Raw genomic sequence first — 19,778 nt, 5'->3', positions numbered from 1 at the left:
CAGATTAATTTGGACAAATTGTGGCCTATTTTTTAACAACACAATGATTCCTGGTGCAACTTACAGGGAAATGTGCAAAAAAGCTTTTATTATTATTTTTTAAATCATGAGGGGACTAGCCTAATAAGAGAGACCCTCTGCTGTGCTGATAATAATACTGAGACAGTATTACTCACTGGGGTTGGATTTTCTCTATAGTTCGATTGTCCTATCATCCCCCTGCGGCACTGCTGCCATGGCGGCAGAGAAGGTTAACCTTCACCTAATAAGAGTAGTGATATCCAACCTCCATAATGCACAACGTGTAAGCGACAAACAGGAGCGCCGGGTGTTATGAAACATTTACACACTGACAATGTACAATGTTGACTGATTTGGCTGACCACGATTATTTGATGTAGTGGCAGAGATATCAGCTGAAGAGCTAAAATGGTGTTAAGTCACAACATTAGCTGATTCTGTAGTTTAGTTCTACTAAATAATTCAGTTTTTTTCACTGTGTAAAATATTTCACTTGTCTCTCCTACAGTCTTCATTGCACCATTATCACACACAGCAAAGTCGTTCACCAACAAAAATAAAGAAGACGAGTTAAACGAGTACCTCTGCAAATACATTGTCGCCTGAAGCTCCATTTAAAAAGCAAATAAATAAATCCAATAGTCATAAATAGGCATCGGCTTTTTCACACACACTAAAGGACTGAAAAGTCCAGGTACGAACCTGTAAGCCCACCTGAGCTACAGGGGTGGCTGTAGCTCAGGTGGGTCAGATCAGCCACTAACCAGAAGGTCGGTGGTTTGATCCCAGGCTGCTCCTTGCCTGCATGCTAAATATCCTTGGGCAAGATACTAACCCCATGTTGCAATCCATCGGAGTGTGAATGTGTATGAATGTTACTTAGAAAGCACCTAGAAAAATGTGCTGGTGTGAATGCACAAATTGTGTAAAGCGCTTTGAGTAGAAAAGCACTATACAAGAACCATTTGTGTCACAAATGTTGGTTATATGTGGAGACATGACCTGAAACTATGGCGAGGCAGCTTCAGTTTATTTTTAATCTCATATATTGAAATTCTTTTATGGGTAATGGAGAAATTGACTGGCAAACTCATCAATCCCTTTAACCATAATATTAATCATCATGCTACTTACTACTACTTACCGCACTTTCTTGCCATTTTCAGTGATCTTTGTCACATTCAGAATTCCACATTTTTCAGATGGCTGCAGAGGGGGAAAAAAATTAATACACAGTTTTAACATTGATTAATTTTGATAATTCCCACAAAAAGAGACAGAGAGAGATGCTGTTTAATCTTGGTTGCTACTGCTGTATAAAAACACCACCGCCACCACCAAACATCCCACCACCAGAATAATAACAGCCTTTAGCTTGTAGGCAAAAAATCCAAAAATCTACTATACCACTTTTCTGAAAGGCAGAATTGAATGAATGAAAATGTATTAGAATAAACTAACGTTAAAACTACTTGTGCAACATTCAGACAAACACGGTGATTTTTGGTGAATTAACCAACTCAGGGAAACAATTTCTGACAATATAAAAACTTCTGTGTGCTTAACCAAGGCCAAGAAATGCTTTTATAATCCACAGTGCTGCTTATTAACAGGATTTCCTACACAGGTTTAAGGTATTTGTTCAATTGGACTTTAGTTTTCCTTCAGGATGTTGAGCTTCTTTTATTTAACTGGGACAAAGACCTGTGCAGGAAACCTGCCATACAACATGTGTCACCATCCAACAATCTGAGACCACGTTAAATCCCTGCAGGAGGTGAAGAAGGTGAGGTTAGTGGTGAGTACTAACAGAGGCGGGGGGCTTGGGAGACGAAGGGCAGGAGTCAGAGTCAGGAGAGGGGGGCTTGAGACCCAAAGGAGCATCCTAGTCAGGAGACAGGGATGAAAAAAAGAAACAATGTCAAATGGGCTAACAAAAGAAGGTTAATGAGAATATGATGCAAGGCTAAGGAGACACGGACAACTGAAAGAGGGTGATGGTAATTAGCAGTGAGATTATAATGTGTGTCTAGTACCTGTGTGTTTTCCAGGAGACACAAAAGGATTATTAATTAAGATGTGGATGCAACTACAGTTTCTATGAGGTTTCATGCAGCTATAACTACTTCATGTTCAGGCTAATCAGTACATTTTAAAGACAATCATCCAACATTGCTGCAAAAGTCCAGTTTGTGATTAATGCAAATTATTTAAATTAAAAATAAAATCAACTGAGAGTTAGAAAGGAGGTTTAATAATCACTCCGGTTGTGCGATTACGGTCATGCAGGCTGAAGGAACAGACACTGACTTGGTGTTTGTATGGATGTGGGCGTGCAGAGCCTGTTCGGAAACGCCTGGTTTTTAACAGCCGCTGCAAAGCAATCAGTCTACAACTGAAAATCTTAACTCAACAAATATCTCGGTCTATTTTTAAATCCAGGTGCAGCAGGAAACCTTAAGGATAAGTAAGGTGCATGAGGCTAATAGTACAATTTGACAATTTGTTGTATAGGGGTGTCAGACCTTGTCAGCTGGGTCCTGGACGTGGGCGCTATGTCTCCACTTGGTCAGGACGATGGGCTCCACATTTCTTCTGTCTAGACTGCGGGTCTTTGGAGCATCCCCAGAGGGTTGGGGAGGGGAGTGGTTGTACTTCATTGAAGAAACAAAGAATTGAATGACTTCAGTATACCCATAAAACCATTTTTTCCTTAACAAAAAAAAAAAAAAAAGCCCTTGCAATAATATATTAAATTATTAGGTGCAGTAGAGATGTCGCAAGTATTCTCTAGTTATCGCTTGTCGCATTGAAGTATGAAGCTTTACCGCCCCATCACATGTGGTCCATCCTGTGCGGTTGTGCAGCACGTACACTGTGCTCACCTGTACGACAGGTCAGTACGCCATTAATTCTCATCGCTCGACTGTTTTAGCGTCTCACCTTCGGCAGCTCCCATTCTGACCTGGAGCCGTCTGCACTGTAGTAATAAGGTCTTCCCTGGTCATCAACGTGCTTTAACCACTGAGCAGACACACCGGAGAAAAATCATTCAGTGGTTTGAATCCTAAAAATGTATTTTATTTATATATTAATTTTCAGCCTTCTTTTATATTGTCTTGATTAAGATTTTATTAATTTATTTTCTGAGTAGATTTGACCTAATTGGGTTTCCTTTTAGTTACACATAAAAGCCATTAAAACAAATTATGACAATAAGAAAATAATAGGTAAAAGTGTGTATAGTTTGGTATCATCATAGTTTCCTTGTTAACAGGAAACATTTGTGCTGTGCCCCCCAAGCAGAACTTTCCAGCAAATCAAATCAAAACCTGCTCCCACGTGCAGTCCCAGAAACCCCCAGCAGTAAAGACAGATTGGAGCGGAGCAGCCGGTACCTTCTCGTTAGTATAGTCACTGACGTACAGCGTGTGACCGTACTCGTCCATCTCCTCCGACCAACCACGTGGCGGTGAGCCATATTGGCTGTCTGACTGGCTAGAGTAGGTAGAGTAGGTACTGAAGCAGGTGTCCTCCGATGACAGAGGCTGCAGTCGACCAATAGAAAGCGAGAGAAAGGGGAGGAAAGACGGCGAGAGCGAGAGAGGGGTGGTCTGCCATTTGTTTAAAAAGAGAAAGAGACAGGAGAGGGCAAATTTCACCACAGCGTTGGAGAGAAAAAAAGACAGTCATGCACCCAGAAACAATAAATCATCAGTAAAACACCCAACACCAGTTTGATTCAGTATAGAGACCCAGAAACGTCAACAGAGTGCTAAAAATGTTCTTGCTTGATTTTGGCCAGTGATGAAGGCAGCTCCCGCACTGTGGCACAGAACAGATGAGGGGACAGTGCCTGCTTTGGGCCTGAAGGTGGCAGTGTGGTGCAGTCATTTAATGAAACAGAGGCTGAGTCAGTATTAGAGATGACTCAGGGGTATGTGGTAAGTCACTAGCGCGTGTGTGTATGTGTGTGAGCTGATTATAAAAATAGTCATTCACTGTTGATCAGCTGTAGTCATCTCATTTGAACTGAAATACAGCATTGTGGACTTTTACTCATAGCTTTTCGAGGACAAATCATTCTGTTGTTGCGTCAGAAAGAAAACAAGAACTTTCATTATCTCCGAGATATATTCTGTCTGATAATCCAAATCTCCCAAAACAATCTGGCGGGGCTGAAAGAGCAATTCTGCAGTTGCCTCCGTCTGTCTACGCGTATAGCAATGTGAGTGAGAAGACAGCCACAATATGTGATGAAGTACTGCCACGGCATATTTGTTTTCAGTTTAATATTTGTCTCTGACTCATGCTTTGACGCTGGGTGAGTATATATGAACAACTTCTGTGTACAAGCGGGTTTATGTAACTGTGTGCTTGTGAGAACCAGTTTGACTTTGTCAACATTTTTGCAACATCAGGTGATTAATGGCTCACCTGTTCGAAGGTTTAACAGTAACATTTCCGAGTTCATGTTGTTATAAAAATTGATGCGATAACAATTGGGACTTAATTTAGATTAAAGGATTTAATAAAATATAAACTTTGTCAGAAGAGCTGTATAAAGGCTGGCTGCACCTGCTTTATTTTAATGCTTATTTAAAAGGGACAGTACATATTAATTATGCAGTGATTGATCAGAGGCTGACATGTATGGCAAAAAAAGGAAAAGGACCAGACCCTTTATGATCTCTACTTCTCAGATTCTTACAGCTGCATTTTTACCTGACTTGTAGACTGCTGTCTACTATGTTTCTGCTGATTTTCAAGATAAAAATACCTAAAATGAAAAAAGTATTTGATTTCTGTAATGTTTGTAACAGCTATCTAAAGCATTTTTACAGTACCAATGATGTGATGGGCAGTTTCACGTCACTTTATGTGCTCTTGCTGGGTGTTAAACAATTTGAACTTGCTCCAAACATTTTGATCATCTTACAGGCTTACTCATAGTCCAAGCAGCTGCTTATATTTCTATTTGTTACTGTTTACAAAAATATCTATGGTTACCAAAGTGTCATATATTGCATTTGCAAATCAGACTGGATTCAATGAAACTGCTGCACATTTCACAGCAACACAACTCATTATTAAAATGTATTGTTATCCATCATTTCACATATTAAGCATCTAAAATGATATATCAGTCTAATGTTATGTTTTCATATTTATTCACGAGGCTATGTCACTGCTTGTTAAAACTCAAAGTAATGCATCTTGATACTAGGGCACATGGCTCAGGAAAAGGCAACCCAAAAGTGTTGCCAATGCTCGCGATACTTCACTAACCTCCACTACGGTAAATTGCGTTTACCTCTGAGCTCTCTCCGGTGCTGTGGCTCTCTCCTTGCAAGTTTCTGGTGCTATTGTCCCTGGTTCGAGGTGGCTTCCAGGTCCTCTCCTGGGTGGCGCGATTGTAGTAGAAGTGCCTACCATTCTGGTCCTTATGGGTCTCCCAGTCTCCAACCACATGGAGCGGGGAGGCTGAGGGCAGAGGGGGCTGGGTAGACTGGGTGATCTTCAGTTCCTGGAGGTTGCTGTAGACGGGTGACTCGGGGCGGCCCTGGCCAGAAGACACAGTCTAAGGAAGGGAAAAAAGAAAGAGGGAACTGTGATTCATCTGTGACCGGATGTAAGTCTGTTACATAAAAGTTCCTGGACAGTAAGTGAAGGGGCATGATGTAAAATATTCACAGCTTTCAGGCTGTAAATCACCAGCTGCACGCACAAGCTGGTAGACATTTTCATTTGAAACATTTTAGAACGGCACGTACATCAAACAGCTCACCCCCACACTCCATTCCTACAGAGTTTCAAATGAAGTCAATCATTTAATCTTCACAGTAGGTTTGAGGTGTACTCTACTCTCTCAGCTGCACTGGAGCATTGAGTAACTGATTAAAGTCAGAGAGAAATTACAAGCTCTACTTCAAGGCTTTGTGAGCCGTGGAGGAGCAGATCATTGAATGAACTTGGAGAAGGACAAGGGAAGGAAGTTGCTGCTGTTATACAACCGGGAGTGGCAATAACCCATGTCAGGTAGAAAAGAGGAAGTTAAACTAGCTCAAGATGCATCCTAAACACTGGGATGAGAGTTTGTCCAACCTCATCTGAACAACTCTGAACACAGAAAAGGACTGTTACTGGTTACTGGCAAACCCTAATGTGTTGATTGACATTTTTACTTAAAAACTAACAGGATAACTGCTAACGATAAGAATTCCTTTTTAACTTGCATTGTCCCCCCGTACACATCATTCAGAAGAAGAACTTTCTGCAGACAGTGAAAAATGATACTGGCTGGACTGAGCTATTCAAGTTCACAAGGAAAATATGAGTTACGTTTCAGATCCTGTTTTAATTTCAACATGCAGCAATCTGGTCTTGATACTTAAACACTTACAAAAATGTTCCTGTATAACAAGCTGGAAAACCTGACCAACCATGACTCAAATGTTTTTAAGTGTGAGTCTGTAACCGTCACTTTAACCAGTGGCAAACATGATTACAACTCTAACCTCCTAAGAACGTAAAATATGGTGATATTCAAGTGCCATGTGAACAAGAGAGCTCCTGTTCAGTCAAAGAAGAACATTTCTATTGCTGTGTAGTACAGCTCTGCTCTAATGACAGAGCATCCTTTAAAACCCAGATGAACCAGTGATCCAGTCAATGGGCTTCTTGTCATGATTATTTCATGTTGGCATTACAAAGAAGGAGCGCGGCTGCAGAGCGACAGGGCAGAGAGAGGCATGAATAATGCCAGTGCCCTGAGGCCTCCCAACGTTGGCTCTGTGATGTTTTTATTGCATGGGAATCAATGGGGATGAAATATGCAGGAGCCAAGCAAACAGCTGGAGGTACCAAGGAGAACTTGATATTCCGTAGAAGTGCTAGCTGTTCAATACAGTATCACAGGACCACAATATACATACTGTATCTTATTATATAATTAAAACAGTTTCATCCCTCTATTTGTGAAAACATTTCACAGAAGTCCAAACTTTCTTTAAAAGTTTCTGACCACGCGGGTTATCAAGCAAAGCTCTAGATTTCAAAGTTACAGCCAGCATTCAGTAGAAAGCTTCTGCAATGCTGAGCAAATTTCCACCCATTAATTAAAATGCACGACAAATTACCTCCAGTGGTTGACAAATAGTAAATACGTCATCCTCTTCATGGACTGAAATGGCTCGCGAAAAACGTTTCATCAAACGGATCACTGCCATCGTCCCTGTTTAGTATTTTGAGTGATTTGATTGAAGCTGTCAGTCTGCTTTACTGCATGCAGCGTGCAACACTGGTGACTGTTCTGTGGTCTTCCTGCATAATGCTGCACAAACATGTGATTTAGTGCATGGATCTGTCAAAGGGGAAGTCCTGGTAGTCAATCGACCGTTAAAAAGCCACAGAGGTGGTCGCCCACTTCAGTTTTGGCCACGAAAAACACAGTTTCCTCAAGGCTGCTCGGAAATTTAAGCTTAAGTGGAAAAAAAGACAACTCTGCGAATTCAACAAAGCAGTGTTGTTTTGTTTTTTTTCTACTAGCAGTACAGCAACAAGCCACATGCGATCCATGCATGTAATGTAGGTAAAAAAAAGGCTATTTTCCTTGATACACAGCAACTATCATGTCTCAGTGCCTTAAGTGCATTTACTTTGTTTCATTTGTTTAATTGAAGCTGGATCAAACGTTAGCTTCACTGCACTTTGGCAGGCCAGAGTCTTCTTTGTTGTTATAAGCTTTTGCAATCGAACGAAGGAGGATATTTAGATGATGGTGATTTTTGTCATTTCTGATTATATGTGATATACATCCACATCCTTTTACTGCTATTACCTTCATGTAAAGACTGCGGCACCCACGGTGTGGGACGGAGAGATTTCGCAGGTCTTTCCTCCCCACTGCTGTCAGACTCCATAATAAAGACTTTAACTGATCAAGCACACACATCCATACATATGCAATAATACTAAGTGCAATAATCCTTTCTGTCATCGTTGTATTTTTACTCAGTTGTATATAGTATTTGTATTTGTATTCTATTTTTATCTTATTGTATATTTATTTTATTTTATTCTACTGTATATAGTATTTTATTTTATTCTATTCTGTACAGTTGTGTACTGTATTTATTCTTATTGTATTCTAATTTTTGCCTCATAACTTTTGCACTGTCCACTTCCTGCTGTGACGAAACAAATTTCCCACGTGTGGGACTAATAAAGGTTATCTTATCTTATCTTATGTAAATGACAATATGCGTGTAACACTCTACATACTCCATCAAATCTGTGCAGGACAAGTAGACACTTTGTGTATTACTGCCAGACCAAAGGGTTGTATTTTTAAAAGAGATGAGAAGTTCTAATGAAACAGAAAACAAGAGTTTGTTTTTGTATCAATTCTGTAAAAACACAAGAATAAAAATCCCCTTCATGCCTGTACCAATCTGAGCATCTCAGGAGTACAGAAAAGAACAACATGCTTATCACCAAAGCTGTATATGCTCTATCAAATAGACCCCTATTATGTAACTAAAGTCTTTACTGCCAGGTTGGCTCATTAAAAATGCACAGGGAGTCTCTTAACTCTGTTAAAGCAGCAGTATATCCCTGAGCAGCTGGTGCTGGACATCTGGTGTTATCAGACTGACCAGCTAATCAATACGGAGCTCTGAAGCCACTGAACATTAAGAGGTTGACCTCTCAGTATGAGGAAGCTGCTCTCTTTGTCAGTACACTGTGTTTTAAGTACAGGTTGCAATGGAGTCAGGTGTCAGCACCTACGCACATTTTCTGCACAGGGATTCCTGCAGTGAAATATCCGAAATAAAGCACTCGCTGTGACATTTTTATGAAGCATAAAATTAGGTATTTATGAGTAACCCTAGTGTTTAAAGTGCCATCTTATAATACAGACAATAAGAGGAGAGCTTGTATAATGCATCCGATGCAGCTCAGTGGGTGAACAGCTGATTAAGTTTGCTTTGCCACAATAAATCTGAGCCACTTGCGAGTCAATGCCAGGAACACAGAAACCCTCTACAGTTTACAAGCTGGTAAAAGTGGAAACAAGTGTGGCCTTTGTAGTTATTGCAGGTGGGCTGTGAGAAGTATTTTAGAACAAATGATAAACATTTTTAATGTTTAATTCTTTAATTCTGTCTGAAATGACCATGAACATTTAGGATTAAATAAATTAAAGTAAAACAAAAATAAGGAATCATGGGAAATCAAGCAGGCAAATTAAATTAAGAAGAAAGAACCCATTTTAGTGTGCAGCACTAAAGTTTGGAAATGCTACACTATCAGAAACATTTAACGATGTTTTATGTTCTTCCTTGTGGAGGAAAATCAAATATTTCCCAAAACAAATATTTCCAAATATGACAGTGGTCATTTTCAGAGACGGCACGAACAGAAATCATTAAGAAACCAAACTGTGAGAAGAAAGAGGGCGATCGTGGCTCAAGAGTTGGGAGTTCGCCTTGTAATCGGAAGGTTGCTGGTTCGAGTCCCGGCTTGGACAGTCTCGGTCGTTGTGTCCACCAGTAGGCAATGGGTAAAGTGCCTACTGGTGGTGGTCAGAGGGCCCGGTGGCGCCAGTGTCCGGCAGCCTCGCCTCTGTCAGTGCGCCCCAGGGTGGCTGTGGCTACAATGTAGCTTGCCATCACCAGTGTGTGAATGTGTGTGTGAATGGGTGAATGACTGGATGTGTAAAGGGACTAGTTGTTAGGGATGTTAGGGACTAGTAAAGCGCTATACAAATACAGGCCATTTACCATTTTACACAGAGCTAATAATTACACAGGCTGACCAAACCACAGTTCCACCAGAAATTAAGTACAACCACAGCACCCGGTGTACAGGCCACAGTCTGAGCCTGAGGGTTCACTACACAGCAGCAGCAGCAGCCAATTAACAGTTCTGATTGCAGCTCAGCATCTTAATTTCCTATTATAGGCCAGAGCACCGCTTAATGGGTGGGGAAACGAAAGGGACTGAGTGATGCTGCCAGTTCTAAATTTACAGTCTTATCAGCACAGCCTGCAGTCTGAATAATAACCACCCGGCCCAGTGTTATTCAGCTCAGAGATAAACCGCATCAGGACCAGGAAAAACAGAAGAACCTAAGACTCCGCTTCAGGCAGTGAATCCATCAGCGCTAACACTGGAGAGAACTGGCTGCAGATGCTGTTTATATTTAGACTCGTCTGCTGAGAGATTCAGAGCAGTGTGTTCATTTTATGCAAAGTTATCCTGGTTCTCGTAAATATGGGGTCAACTGTAAAACTGCTCAGCTGCTTTTCAAAAACAAATGTCTGGTTTCTAGTCAAATCATTTCAGCAACACTCTGAAAACAGATCAATGTGCAACATTGTGATCATGACTACAAACTGATGATTACAGAGATTATATATATATTAGGCCTGCACAATAAATCGAAAATTTATTGTCATCGCGATATCAGCCTGTGCGATGGGCCCATCGCAAAAGACGGCGTAAACTGCGATAATTGGGTACCTTAAAATGTTTACACACGTGCTTTAAAGAATTTACCAATCAAAGAGACAAAGGTTAAGGTCGCACCGTCCTTTAGGTGGCAGCCTGACAACAAAGTTAAACCTAAAGAGACGTAGCAGTATTGCAGGAGGAATAGGAGGCAGAGGTGTGTCTGTCCACGTTTACCGCTTCTATTTGACACAGATGAACCTGCTCTACCACATACCTGCAGGGATATGGGCCATGCAAACACAAACACACACACAGGTACTTTGATGTGAATCAAGTGTGCGCGCTTGACTAGTGTGCACACATACAAGTGTGCACATGCACAATCATGCCCACAAAAACAAAAATAGACAGGCCGGCCCTTTCCCTCTTCTACTTCCTTGTCCATTCAGTTTTTTAGTTTCACTGGAGGGGTTTTTCACTGCAGTGCTTTACATGGTCATGTTCGGTGGTTACAGTTTATTGCATAATGTAGTTGGAAGGGTTTTATAACATTTCTTTTTGCACTAATGTAGCTGACGGAAGCAGAAAAACTCCCCATTTTTCTTCACATGTGGGATACAGGTTTCATGTTACAATGGAAAGTTCATGTTTTAATCATTTTTTTGATCCAAACAAAATTACCCAATTACTTTGGGATCAGTGTAGTTACTGGTATACTGGTAAACTTTAATTCATAGCTACATGTGACAGGTGAAACCAGCTAGGAAGCATGACAACACCTGATCGAAACAGGAAGAAAGGAGGCTATGTTAGAGCCGAGCTGATTACATCACAGATACTGCAACGCAGTGAGAACTTTACAGCACGAGCAGTGAACTAAACTTGACATTTTTTCTTCTGTAGGAAGAACACAGAGGGAAAGGGAAACAATAAAAAACACAGAGGGAAGGAGCTTGCAATCAAAAATAACATTTAATGTGTCTGGAAAAGTTACAAAGACACCCGGACAAACCCCATGATTGTAAAACACATGCTCATTGCAGCTTGATGCCTATTTCAGTGTAGTCTGAGGTAATCTCACCAAATATGACCCAACTGAATAATAAAGAACAGCAAACCATGGACAAACACACAGAAAGGCCTTGAAACACAGGCCCCACCCAAGATAGTTGCGCAACCCAAGAGAAGTGACATTCAACAGGAGAAAAGAGCAGACAATGCAGGGACAAAAAGAGAACAGCCTGAGGTGGGTTCAAGACCTGGGTGAACTCAAAATGCCTTCAGTATGTGGTACAGTTACAATGTTGTTTTTAATCACATGCCAAAAAAACAAAACAAAAAGAAAGTATAAATCTGTACTTTTCCAAGCATGCTACAGGATGTTCATTAATATTATTAAAGTCACTGATTTACAGTTATAACTTCAGATACGTGTTCAGTTCCTACAAATGGTCAATCTTATCCTTTTCAACAATACTATCCTACACCTTATAAATATCACATTTACAAATCCATCTTTAACTTAAAAAGGCTTCTTGGTATTTTATTGCAGATAACTGAGCCGTCATCTATATGTCACATTGGTATAAGCAAGGATTGACAAACTTATGTACAGTCTCCAAACTCTTCTACCTAAGCTCAGTCTCCTGTCTTTTTCTCAGTGCCACCATCTCCAAGTACACATCATGGCTGGTCTCACCATCAGCTACATTAATAATGTAGGCTTAAAAAAAATTAACAAGTGAAAAATGCTTACTGCAGATTCTTTTATCTTGAGGTAACGTCTCCAAATGACTCATTTCAATTAATTTAACATGATAATAAGAGGGGGGGGGGAAAAAGCTAATACTCACATTTACATAACTGAAACCAGTGAACCTGTGTAGTTTTAAGCATTTTTCCCCAGTGATGTGATTAATTACTAAAACAATGTCAACATTCTGAATCAATTAATTATTTTAAATTATTTATTTATTTTTAAATATGAGTCCCCACTGGGTTAGGTGCTGGATTTAAAAAAATATTACAGGGAAATAAGTGGAAAAAATACCTTGTATAATTAATCAGTCAATTAAGGAAGGCCAACTACTTAAACACAGTCCAATGGATAAGGCTGAACGTTATCCAAATATTGATGCCAATCTTTTCCATAGGGAACTAGGGAAATCTCTACAAGCTGATAAACCAGAGAAATTGTGAACATGTTATTTATTTATTTTTTTTTCCATCCAATGCAGTAAAGTTCTCACACACATTAATGAGATTCATAAACAGAGGAACAAGTGAGCAGAAACAGGCTTGGTGTTACTCAGGGTCATCTATTCACTCCATGGGCTTGCAGCTGTGCCCACATTAACACATGTGTTCTTCTAATAAAGTCTAAAAATACAATGGGTAATATTTGAAGAGGTGCCTTAGGATAAAGGATGTGGATAGTGTTGTTTTTAAGACTCTGCAGATGCCGATTAATCTTCTAATTTCATGTACCTGACTGGTCACAGCTGATGATGCTAATACTCCAGCACAGCGGTTGGCTGAGAGCTGGAGGGGTCCATTAAGGACAGCTGGCATGTATAAATATTATATATAAAGGTGTGTGTGTGTGTGTGTGTGTGTGTGTGTGTGTGTGTGTGTGTGTGTGTGTGTGTGTGTGTGTTTATGTAAGAGGGTAGCAGGCAAGGGGGCAGGTGTGGTCACTGCTCAGGACACATAATACAAATGGATGTGACTTCCGAAGATGTAGATGTAGCTTTCTCCTCCAATCCGGGCTCCAGCAGAGGATTTAATGTTGTTATCTAACACACAGACATCGAGCCAACCATCCTGTTGCCAGGTAGGAAACATTAGATATTTAAAGAGGGATTTTAAGAACAGCTAAGAGAAGTAGTGTTTGTTTAGCCTGGAAAGTGCATTTGTTATCTTGGTTTTGAAAATGTATCAAAAAAAGAAATCCTTTAGACAAAAAGCATAAAAGGGAAAAACCAGATTGAAAAGATGATGTTTTCACTTTCACCACAGAAAAGCAAGCCGTGGTTGAGATTATCCTATTCTGGGCCGCTTCATTGTATCTTAAATAGATAAATGGAGGACTGCATCATAGCAGGCTATCTAAATCACAACTGACTGATGCTGACATCTTGACGCCTGTTATCTCAATCCAGCTCTGTCAATCCAGCCAACACAGATGAGGAGGATGAAGATATGAAGCAAAGATACAGAGACTCTTCCTTATCTGTGCCGTCCTACTGCTCAGCTAATCCCAGTCACAATATCATTCCACAGGCTTAGAGACCAGTTCACTGAATCTGATTCTCAGCCACAATAAACAGAGCACGTTATGAACCTGAGTAGGTTTCCTAAGAACACTAAGCTTGTCCAGAGTCTTTACAAAGTTTTGACTTTTTCCATAAGATTTTGGATTACTGCAAAAAAATAAGGTTTGAGGTAAATAAAACTTTTTGATACATGTGCTGTACTGCAAGATAATCGCACACTGACGCCACTTTTATAACATGATAACATCAGGCTATCACAACTACTAACCGCCTGTGTTTTCTGTAAAGCCAAATATGCCCAACAACATCTTTAGCCTTAGCATTTTTTTTCAAACAATATTTGAAAATCTCTAAAACTTGAATCAACTGCAAATCTTACTCATATTACCACAGTAGGCAAACTAAAAGAGCCCAGATTGAGATGTGGGAACTCAAATCCAGGTGTTCACACTCAGGTCTGCTCCACTCTATTTAAACTACCCATTTAACTTAAGACGCTACAGCACAGTGGACTGGATCTACTTTTATCAATCTGTTTTGCATTTATAAATGAACACACTCTCAGGCCTGAAGCAACAGTTTCCTACTGTTTGGTGCTTTTAAAAAAACTTTATTAGCACAGCTGGGCATTAAATGCTTTGCTTAAAGACTCATTTAAGTGGTGATGCATGGTTCACGAAAGAGAGAGAGTTTCTGGCCTATTTTCAATAATTTTTTTAACCTCATTCTGGTTACAAGACCACTACTATTCCAGCTGGCCTTAAAAAGCTTCAGCCACAGAGTTGCCTTAAAAAGCAAACAAAGCAGTTATTATGAGTCATTTTTTAAGGAAAGATTCTTAATTAATTCAACAAATTTCTGCACTGTTCTCTATTATGTATGATTTACGTGTGAAATTCTGGTGACTTTATCTCAATAAGGTGGTTTCACACAGTGTGTCCCAGTGCCAACCCTTTCCTTCGAATAGCTTGTGTGATGCACAGCAGCAGGCTGCTGCTATGCTGAACAAATCACTCATGCGCCTTTAAATTAACCAAATTTCAACCCTGACAGTGAACTGTGAAAACTGCCCATGCAGACACTCTGAATGAGTCATGTCATCAGCATATATCAGTCAACTATAAATTGCAAATTTGAGCTTGTTTTGGGAATGTGTCCTTCCATGTAGATATGTGAGGTGTGGGTTTTAACTGGTTTTCACATAGCTTGTTGTTGGCAGTCAGTGTGTTTAAATGAACTTTAAACCTGCATTCCTGTTAATTGCTGCCAGGGGCTGACTCCCGTGATTGTGAAAAGACCACAGAAGGTCAATGGGAAAATGGCCCCAGCCCAGACTTCTGTTCCTGATGAACTTATGGGCTTAGTCACTCCTTTAGGGTCATAATGAATAAAACATTTTCCAAACGTATTGTTTAGGTAATTGTTTATGTTAGAAAGGAGGTTAATCAGGGGTATTTTCATTGGCTAATGACCTGTATGACATGACCATGAAACAAAGCAAACGGAGAATGTAACATCACATTTGCAGGGGGGAGATGAAATGAAAATCAAAAGAATCTATAGTATTTTTTTTAGTTAACATAGATAAAAAAAAACAAAACAAAAAAAAACAAAAACATAACATCCCCCGCCACCCAAAAAGAAACATATACATCAGCTGTATATGCCTCGCTCACCAAATCATAACTATTCATACAAGCACTTTTTTCTACAGTTTTCTCTATCTATAATTTACATTTATTCGTACTCCAATGACCACATGAGCTACAGCCCAGCCATTATTGAGGAAATAGGACATACATATACACATACAAAGGCTACGATCATTACAGTAAGATGATGTAAACACGGCTTAGCTTTACTATGGGTTTCTTACACAAGCTGTACAGAACTATTAAAGATTCTTAGTTAAGCTCATTTGAGAGAAAAGTGCAGTTTTTCCTGCAGAAAATTAAACCCCTGAAAATTCTGCCTTTGTTGGTGCTATAATGGATCGCAAGTCAAAACCTTTATAATTTATTTCAGTGGTTTTCTGCCAAGATAGACTTTTTGTGGTTAACGTAACAAATGCAGAAATGTCAGGGACAAAGCAAGCGGAGGTGGAGACAGCTACACTGACGAAAACATTTACTCGTCAATGCCAGCAGCAGAAAATGTCAACAGAGCTGCCCATACAGCATGCCAAACATTTCCTGCTGAACTGAAAATAGGAAAATGTGGTTTAAAGGGTTAGGGAGACAGTACAAGAGGACACCTGCAGCTTTGTGCACCTGTCTGATCCTTTCTCTCAGCTTTTTAGGCCTTTTTTGTAGAACCGTTTATCACCTGTGCAATAACTCAATTTATGGACCCCTCAGTCTTTTATCAAGCAAAAACTGACAAGCACATGCAGAATCAAGCTTCACTGTGTGTGTGTGTGTGTGTGTGTGTGTGTGTGTGTGTGTGTGTGTGTGTGTGTGATTTACACCATTATAAATGAGTGTTCCGCAGACGGAGATTATCATTTTCTCGTAGTCAAGATAAACGTCTGACGTGCCATCAGGCTGTTGAAAGCAAACGAAGTCTTTAATTCACTGTCAGATACTGTTTAACCTCAGTGTGGCTGCAGCAGAACTCTGAATTGATTTGTGAGTGATGAGGCAGATGGCTGTGCATGTGTGTGCGCACTGTTGTTGTAGTAATCCCTCGGCGACAGGCAGGACACGTTCGGTTTATTTCCCATTCAGCAGCAGAACATCAGAGAACATTAACGGGACACAGCCTGTTCTTCAACTAGAGTCCACTAAAACAACAATCACAACACATCTATCACAATTTGATCACATAAAACAACCAGTATGTAAACTATATAAACATATAATTCCCTTAAAATGCTCACAGTTAACCATGAATCAGACACGTTTCCAGCCTGGTACACTGTTCTAGTCGACATGGGTAATTCTCTGCTTTATGAAACTATGTGGGGTTAACACAGCCCAAAAGCCCATCCAAGAAATGTGTGCTTAGATCTTCTCAGCAGATTAAATTCTAGCACTATTTTATTTTTATGTTAGCAGTAATCAACAGGTATCTCTGTCCATGTGATATACAAATACCATCTATGGTTGCCTTTCACAAGCCAAGTCACCTAAGCTAGCTTTGTTTATAGCATTCCACCTTCTTATGCCAACACTGTAACATCTGGCTTTGTAAAACAAAGATAGTAAACGCCACACTTTCACTTGAAAGGTAAATATACCATCTGTAAACACAGGTGAAAGGTCAGTCTGAAAAACCTTACATTTTTCATTTCCAACTAACATAAATCACTTTAACTTTTTTTTGAACACCAAAACTTATTACAACCTTAAAAAAAGCTAAAAATAAAGAGACATAAAATTTGATAAACCACTGAATACTGTACAGCCACGCTGTACACATTTTGTCTGATCTTATTATTAGACAGACACAGCTTCACTGTTGTGCACTCTGACCCAGCTGGGCACACTAAAACATTAAAAAACAAATCCAGACAGGACTGGGTATTATTTCTTCAAACACTGACTGGGGTCCTTCAAGCAGTCCAAATGTGTTGGGTGTCCATTCACTGACATTGAATGAAGCTATGCATCCATTAACCCAGACAACAGTGACAGACCACAGCCATGAAGCACTTGATTCAGCAAGAGTGAAGATAAAGAGGCTTGGAGGGGAGCTGCAATTATCTAAGTAGACTTTATTCAGTCAAAGCTAAATGGCTGACAATAAACAGAAAACAGAAACAATACTGAATACTTACAAAGCTAACTGAAATAAAAGAAAAACATGCATGAAACAGTTAAAATGTCAGTTAAATTTACCAACACAGGAAGCCTGAGAACGCATCAATACATACATTTCTTTGAGACTATTATACTGATCCGTCAGTCAGTGGCCTTAAGCGTTGTTTGTCTTGTAATACAGAGTTGGAGTAATTTATTTTATTTATTTATTTTTTTTAAATACGACACTTCCATATAAATATTCACATATCCATCCATACTGTTCATCCATACTAGGCTGCCTTCATTTACCACGCACATCCAGAGACACTTCACTGAATAACTCAGTGATCGAATCCTCTGATTAGTAAATGACCCACTCTACCTCCCGAGTCAAAGTTTTCCCAGAGGGCAGGAAGTCCTTCAACAATCTCACTGGGAATTCCTTGTTTCATGGGTAATGACTGCAATCCCTGTCACACATGGACTTCAATAGTTATCTACAGTTCACCAAATACTCAGTATTACATCATATCTATTATGAACTTCTTAAATTTTGTCCCAATGAATATTAAAAAAAACTGACCGTTAAACAAAAATAACAAATAACAATTAACTTAAAAAAAACCAAAAAAACCCAATATATAATCCACTCACAAATGGGGTCCCCGGTTTTCTTATATTTCACAATGTTAATACAGCCTTATACGGCTTTAGCCTTCTATAACATACGTGTGATGCTAGACACTCTATGAAACCAAAATGTACATTAATAAAACCAGGCCATCTGAGATAGAAACAACACGGAGCTTTAAAATGTATAAGATTTTTAAAAAGAATAAAAGTGAACATTAAATAGTTCTATTTAGCTGATTGCAGGAAAGAGCCAAAAGTATTTGGATCTTTTTTTTTTTACTATTGGTTTTATCATCTGATGGCAATCTATAGACTAAATGATACATGAAAACAGTCATCATGAGAATCAGCCACAATTAAAATAGCAGCCTCTCTACTAGAATACAAAGGTTGAATCAGAACAGTTCTCTCATACTAAAAATATAAAAATCCGTCATTGGTCATAAACCTAAAGACTTCCTGGAACAACTGCAGAGGTCAGAAGAGCCTCTAGAATCACAAACACAATGCTAACACTGATATAAAAACCTTGAGGTCATTACAAACAACTGTTTTCTATCTCAGGAGTCATAAAAAACAAAAACTACTTTCTTCCGTTATACATCGACAACGTCTCTAAAGTCAAACATGTGGGTGAGAAATCAATTGGAGATAGGGCTGATTAAAGAGGCGGTGTTCAGACTAAAGCTACATCAAAGACTACCTACATACTGTAAGATGACTCAATATTGCCACTAAAGTACAATATTAAAGTCACATAAAAGGACATCTATGGGCAAACATGAGATGAAAGTAATAACTAACCAGATGCAAACATTTCAGGGCTGAGACAAAAGATAGAGGACAAAATAGTAGGAGGAAGACGATGATTCACAAAGAAAAACAAACATGAAACATTAATATCTTAAATAAACTGGAGATTCAATGCATAAAAAACATTAAAGAAATCTAAAAGAGCTACAGATGTAATGGGCACTAAATGCAGTGGACCTCAATAATGAGTGGGCACCGGAAAAAGAGTGAGTCATGTCTGAGACGTGACAAATGTGGCCTTTTCACTGGCAGCACACCCCCCAGAAAACAACAAGGCAGCACACAGAAGTTTAAGGATTACTGTAAATCAGAGGAAAATACTGCAGAGGTGCGGGGGCTTATGTTATAGCAGCACCATATAATACCATTTGTTCCTTTCCTCTTCCGCACAGACTTTATTTCAGTGACACATTTGCGCAAAACAAATCTGTCATCACCACCTGATTACCAGAACGCCCGTCAGCGTGGACTAAAAATAGGTTCAGAAGCTGATAAAAATTATCTGTGATATTTTTTCAGATGTCCAGACAACAGGCACAGAGGGTAGACATTCGATAGGGCACAGTGCTCCATGACTAAAACATCTGGAACAAAACACACCAAATCAAGTATAAACCAAATCATATCAGGTCAGTTTCATCTTCACTTTCCATTTCTCAGACAGATCTGCAGTGGTTAAATGTAATAAACAGCCTGCATTTAAGAGGTCATTACATCTTTGGCCTGATTAGGTTAACTAGGTTACTGGACTGCCATGTAAATAGGACATTCTTATGGAAAAACCTAAACTGGCTTTATTTAGAAAGCCAAGAGTCACACACATCTCTCTGACTCT

General features: G+C 39.5%; 1 protein-coding gene across 7 annotated transcripts in view; it reads right to left on the bottom strand.

The window, feature by feature from the left end:
- The window catches only part of LOC308383338 (rho GTPase-activating protein 12-like), a 61,883-nt gene that overhangs the window by 9,151 nt on the left and 32,954 nt on the right, over window positions 1-19,778 (bottom strand). For 2 of the 7 annotated variants that reach the window (XM_080861239.1, XM_080861240.1), the window contains exons 3-9: window positions 5,336-5,602; window positions 3,420-3,635; window positions 2,965-3,045; window positions 2,547-2,675; window positions 2,332-2,394; window positions 1,832-1,906; window positions 1,166-1,227 (exon numbers count right to left, since the gene is read on the bottom strand). In XM_080861239.1, coding sequence (XP_080717365.1) covers window positions 1,166-1,227; window positions 1,832-1,906; window positions 2,332-2,394; window positions 2,547-2,675; window positions 2,965-3,045; window positions 3,420-3,635; window positions 5,336-5,602 — 893 coding nt within the window. The remainder of the gene's footprint in view (window positions 1-1,165; window positions 1,228-1,831; window positions 1,907-2,331; window positions 2,395-2,546; window positions 2,676-2,964; window positions 3,046-3,419; window positions 3,636-5,335; window positions 5,603-19,778) is intronic. The other 5 variants (XM_080861242.1, XM_080861241.1, XM_080861244.1 and 2 more) reach the window with 5 other exon arrangements.

This window comes from Rhamphochromis sp. 'chilingali' (genome assembly GCF_963969265.1).
Source record: "Rhamphochromis sp. 'chilingali' genome assembly, chromosome: 16".
NCBI lineage: Eukaryota > Metazoa > Chordata > Actinopteri > Cichliformes > Cichlidae > Rhamphochromis > Rhamphochromis sp. 'chilingali'.
The sequence above is the reverse complement of the archived record's forward strand: the minus strand, read 5'-3'. Positions and strand labels throughout refer to the sequence as shown.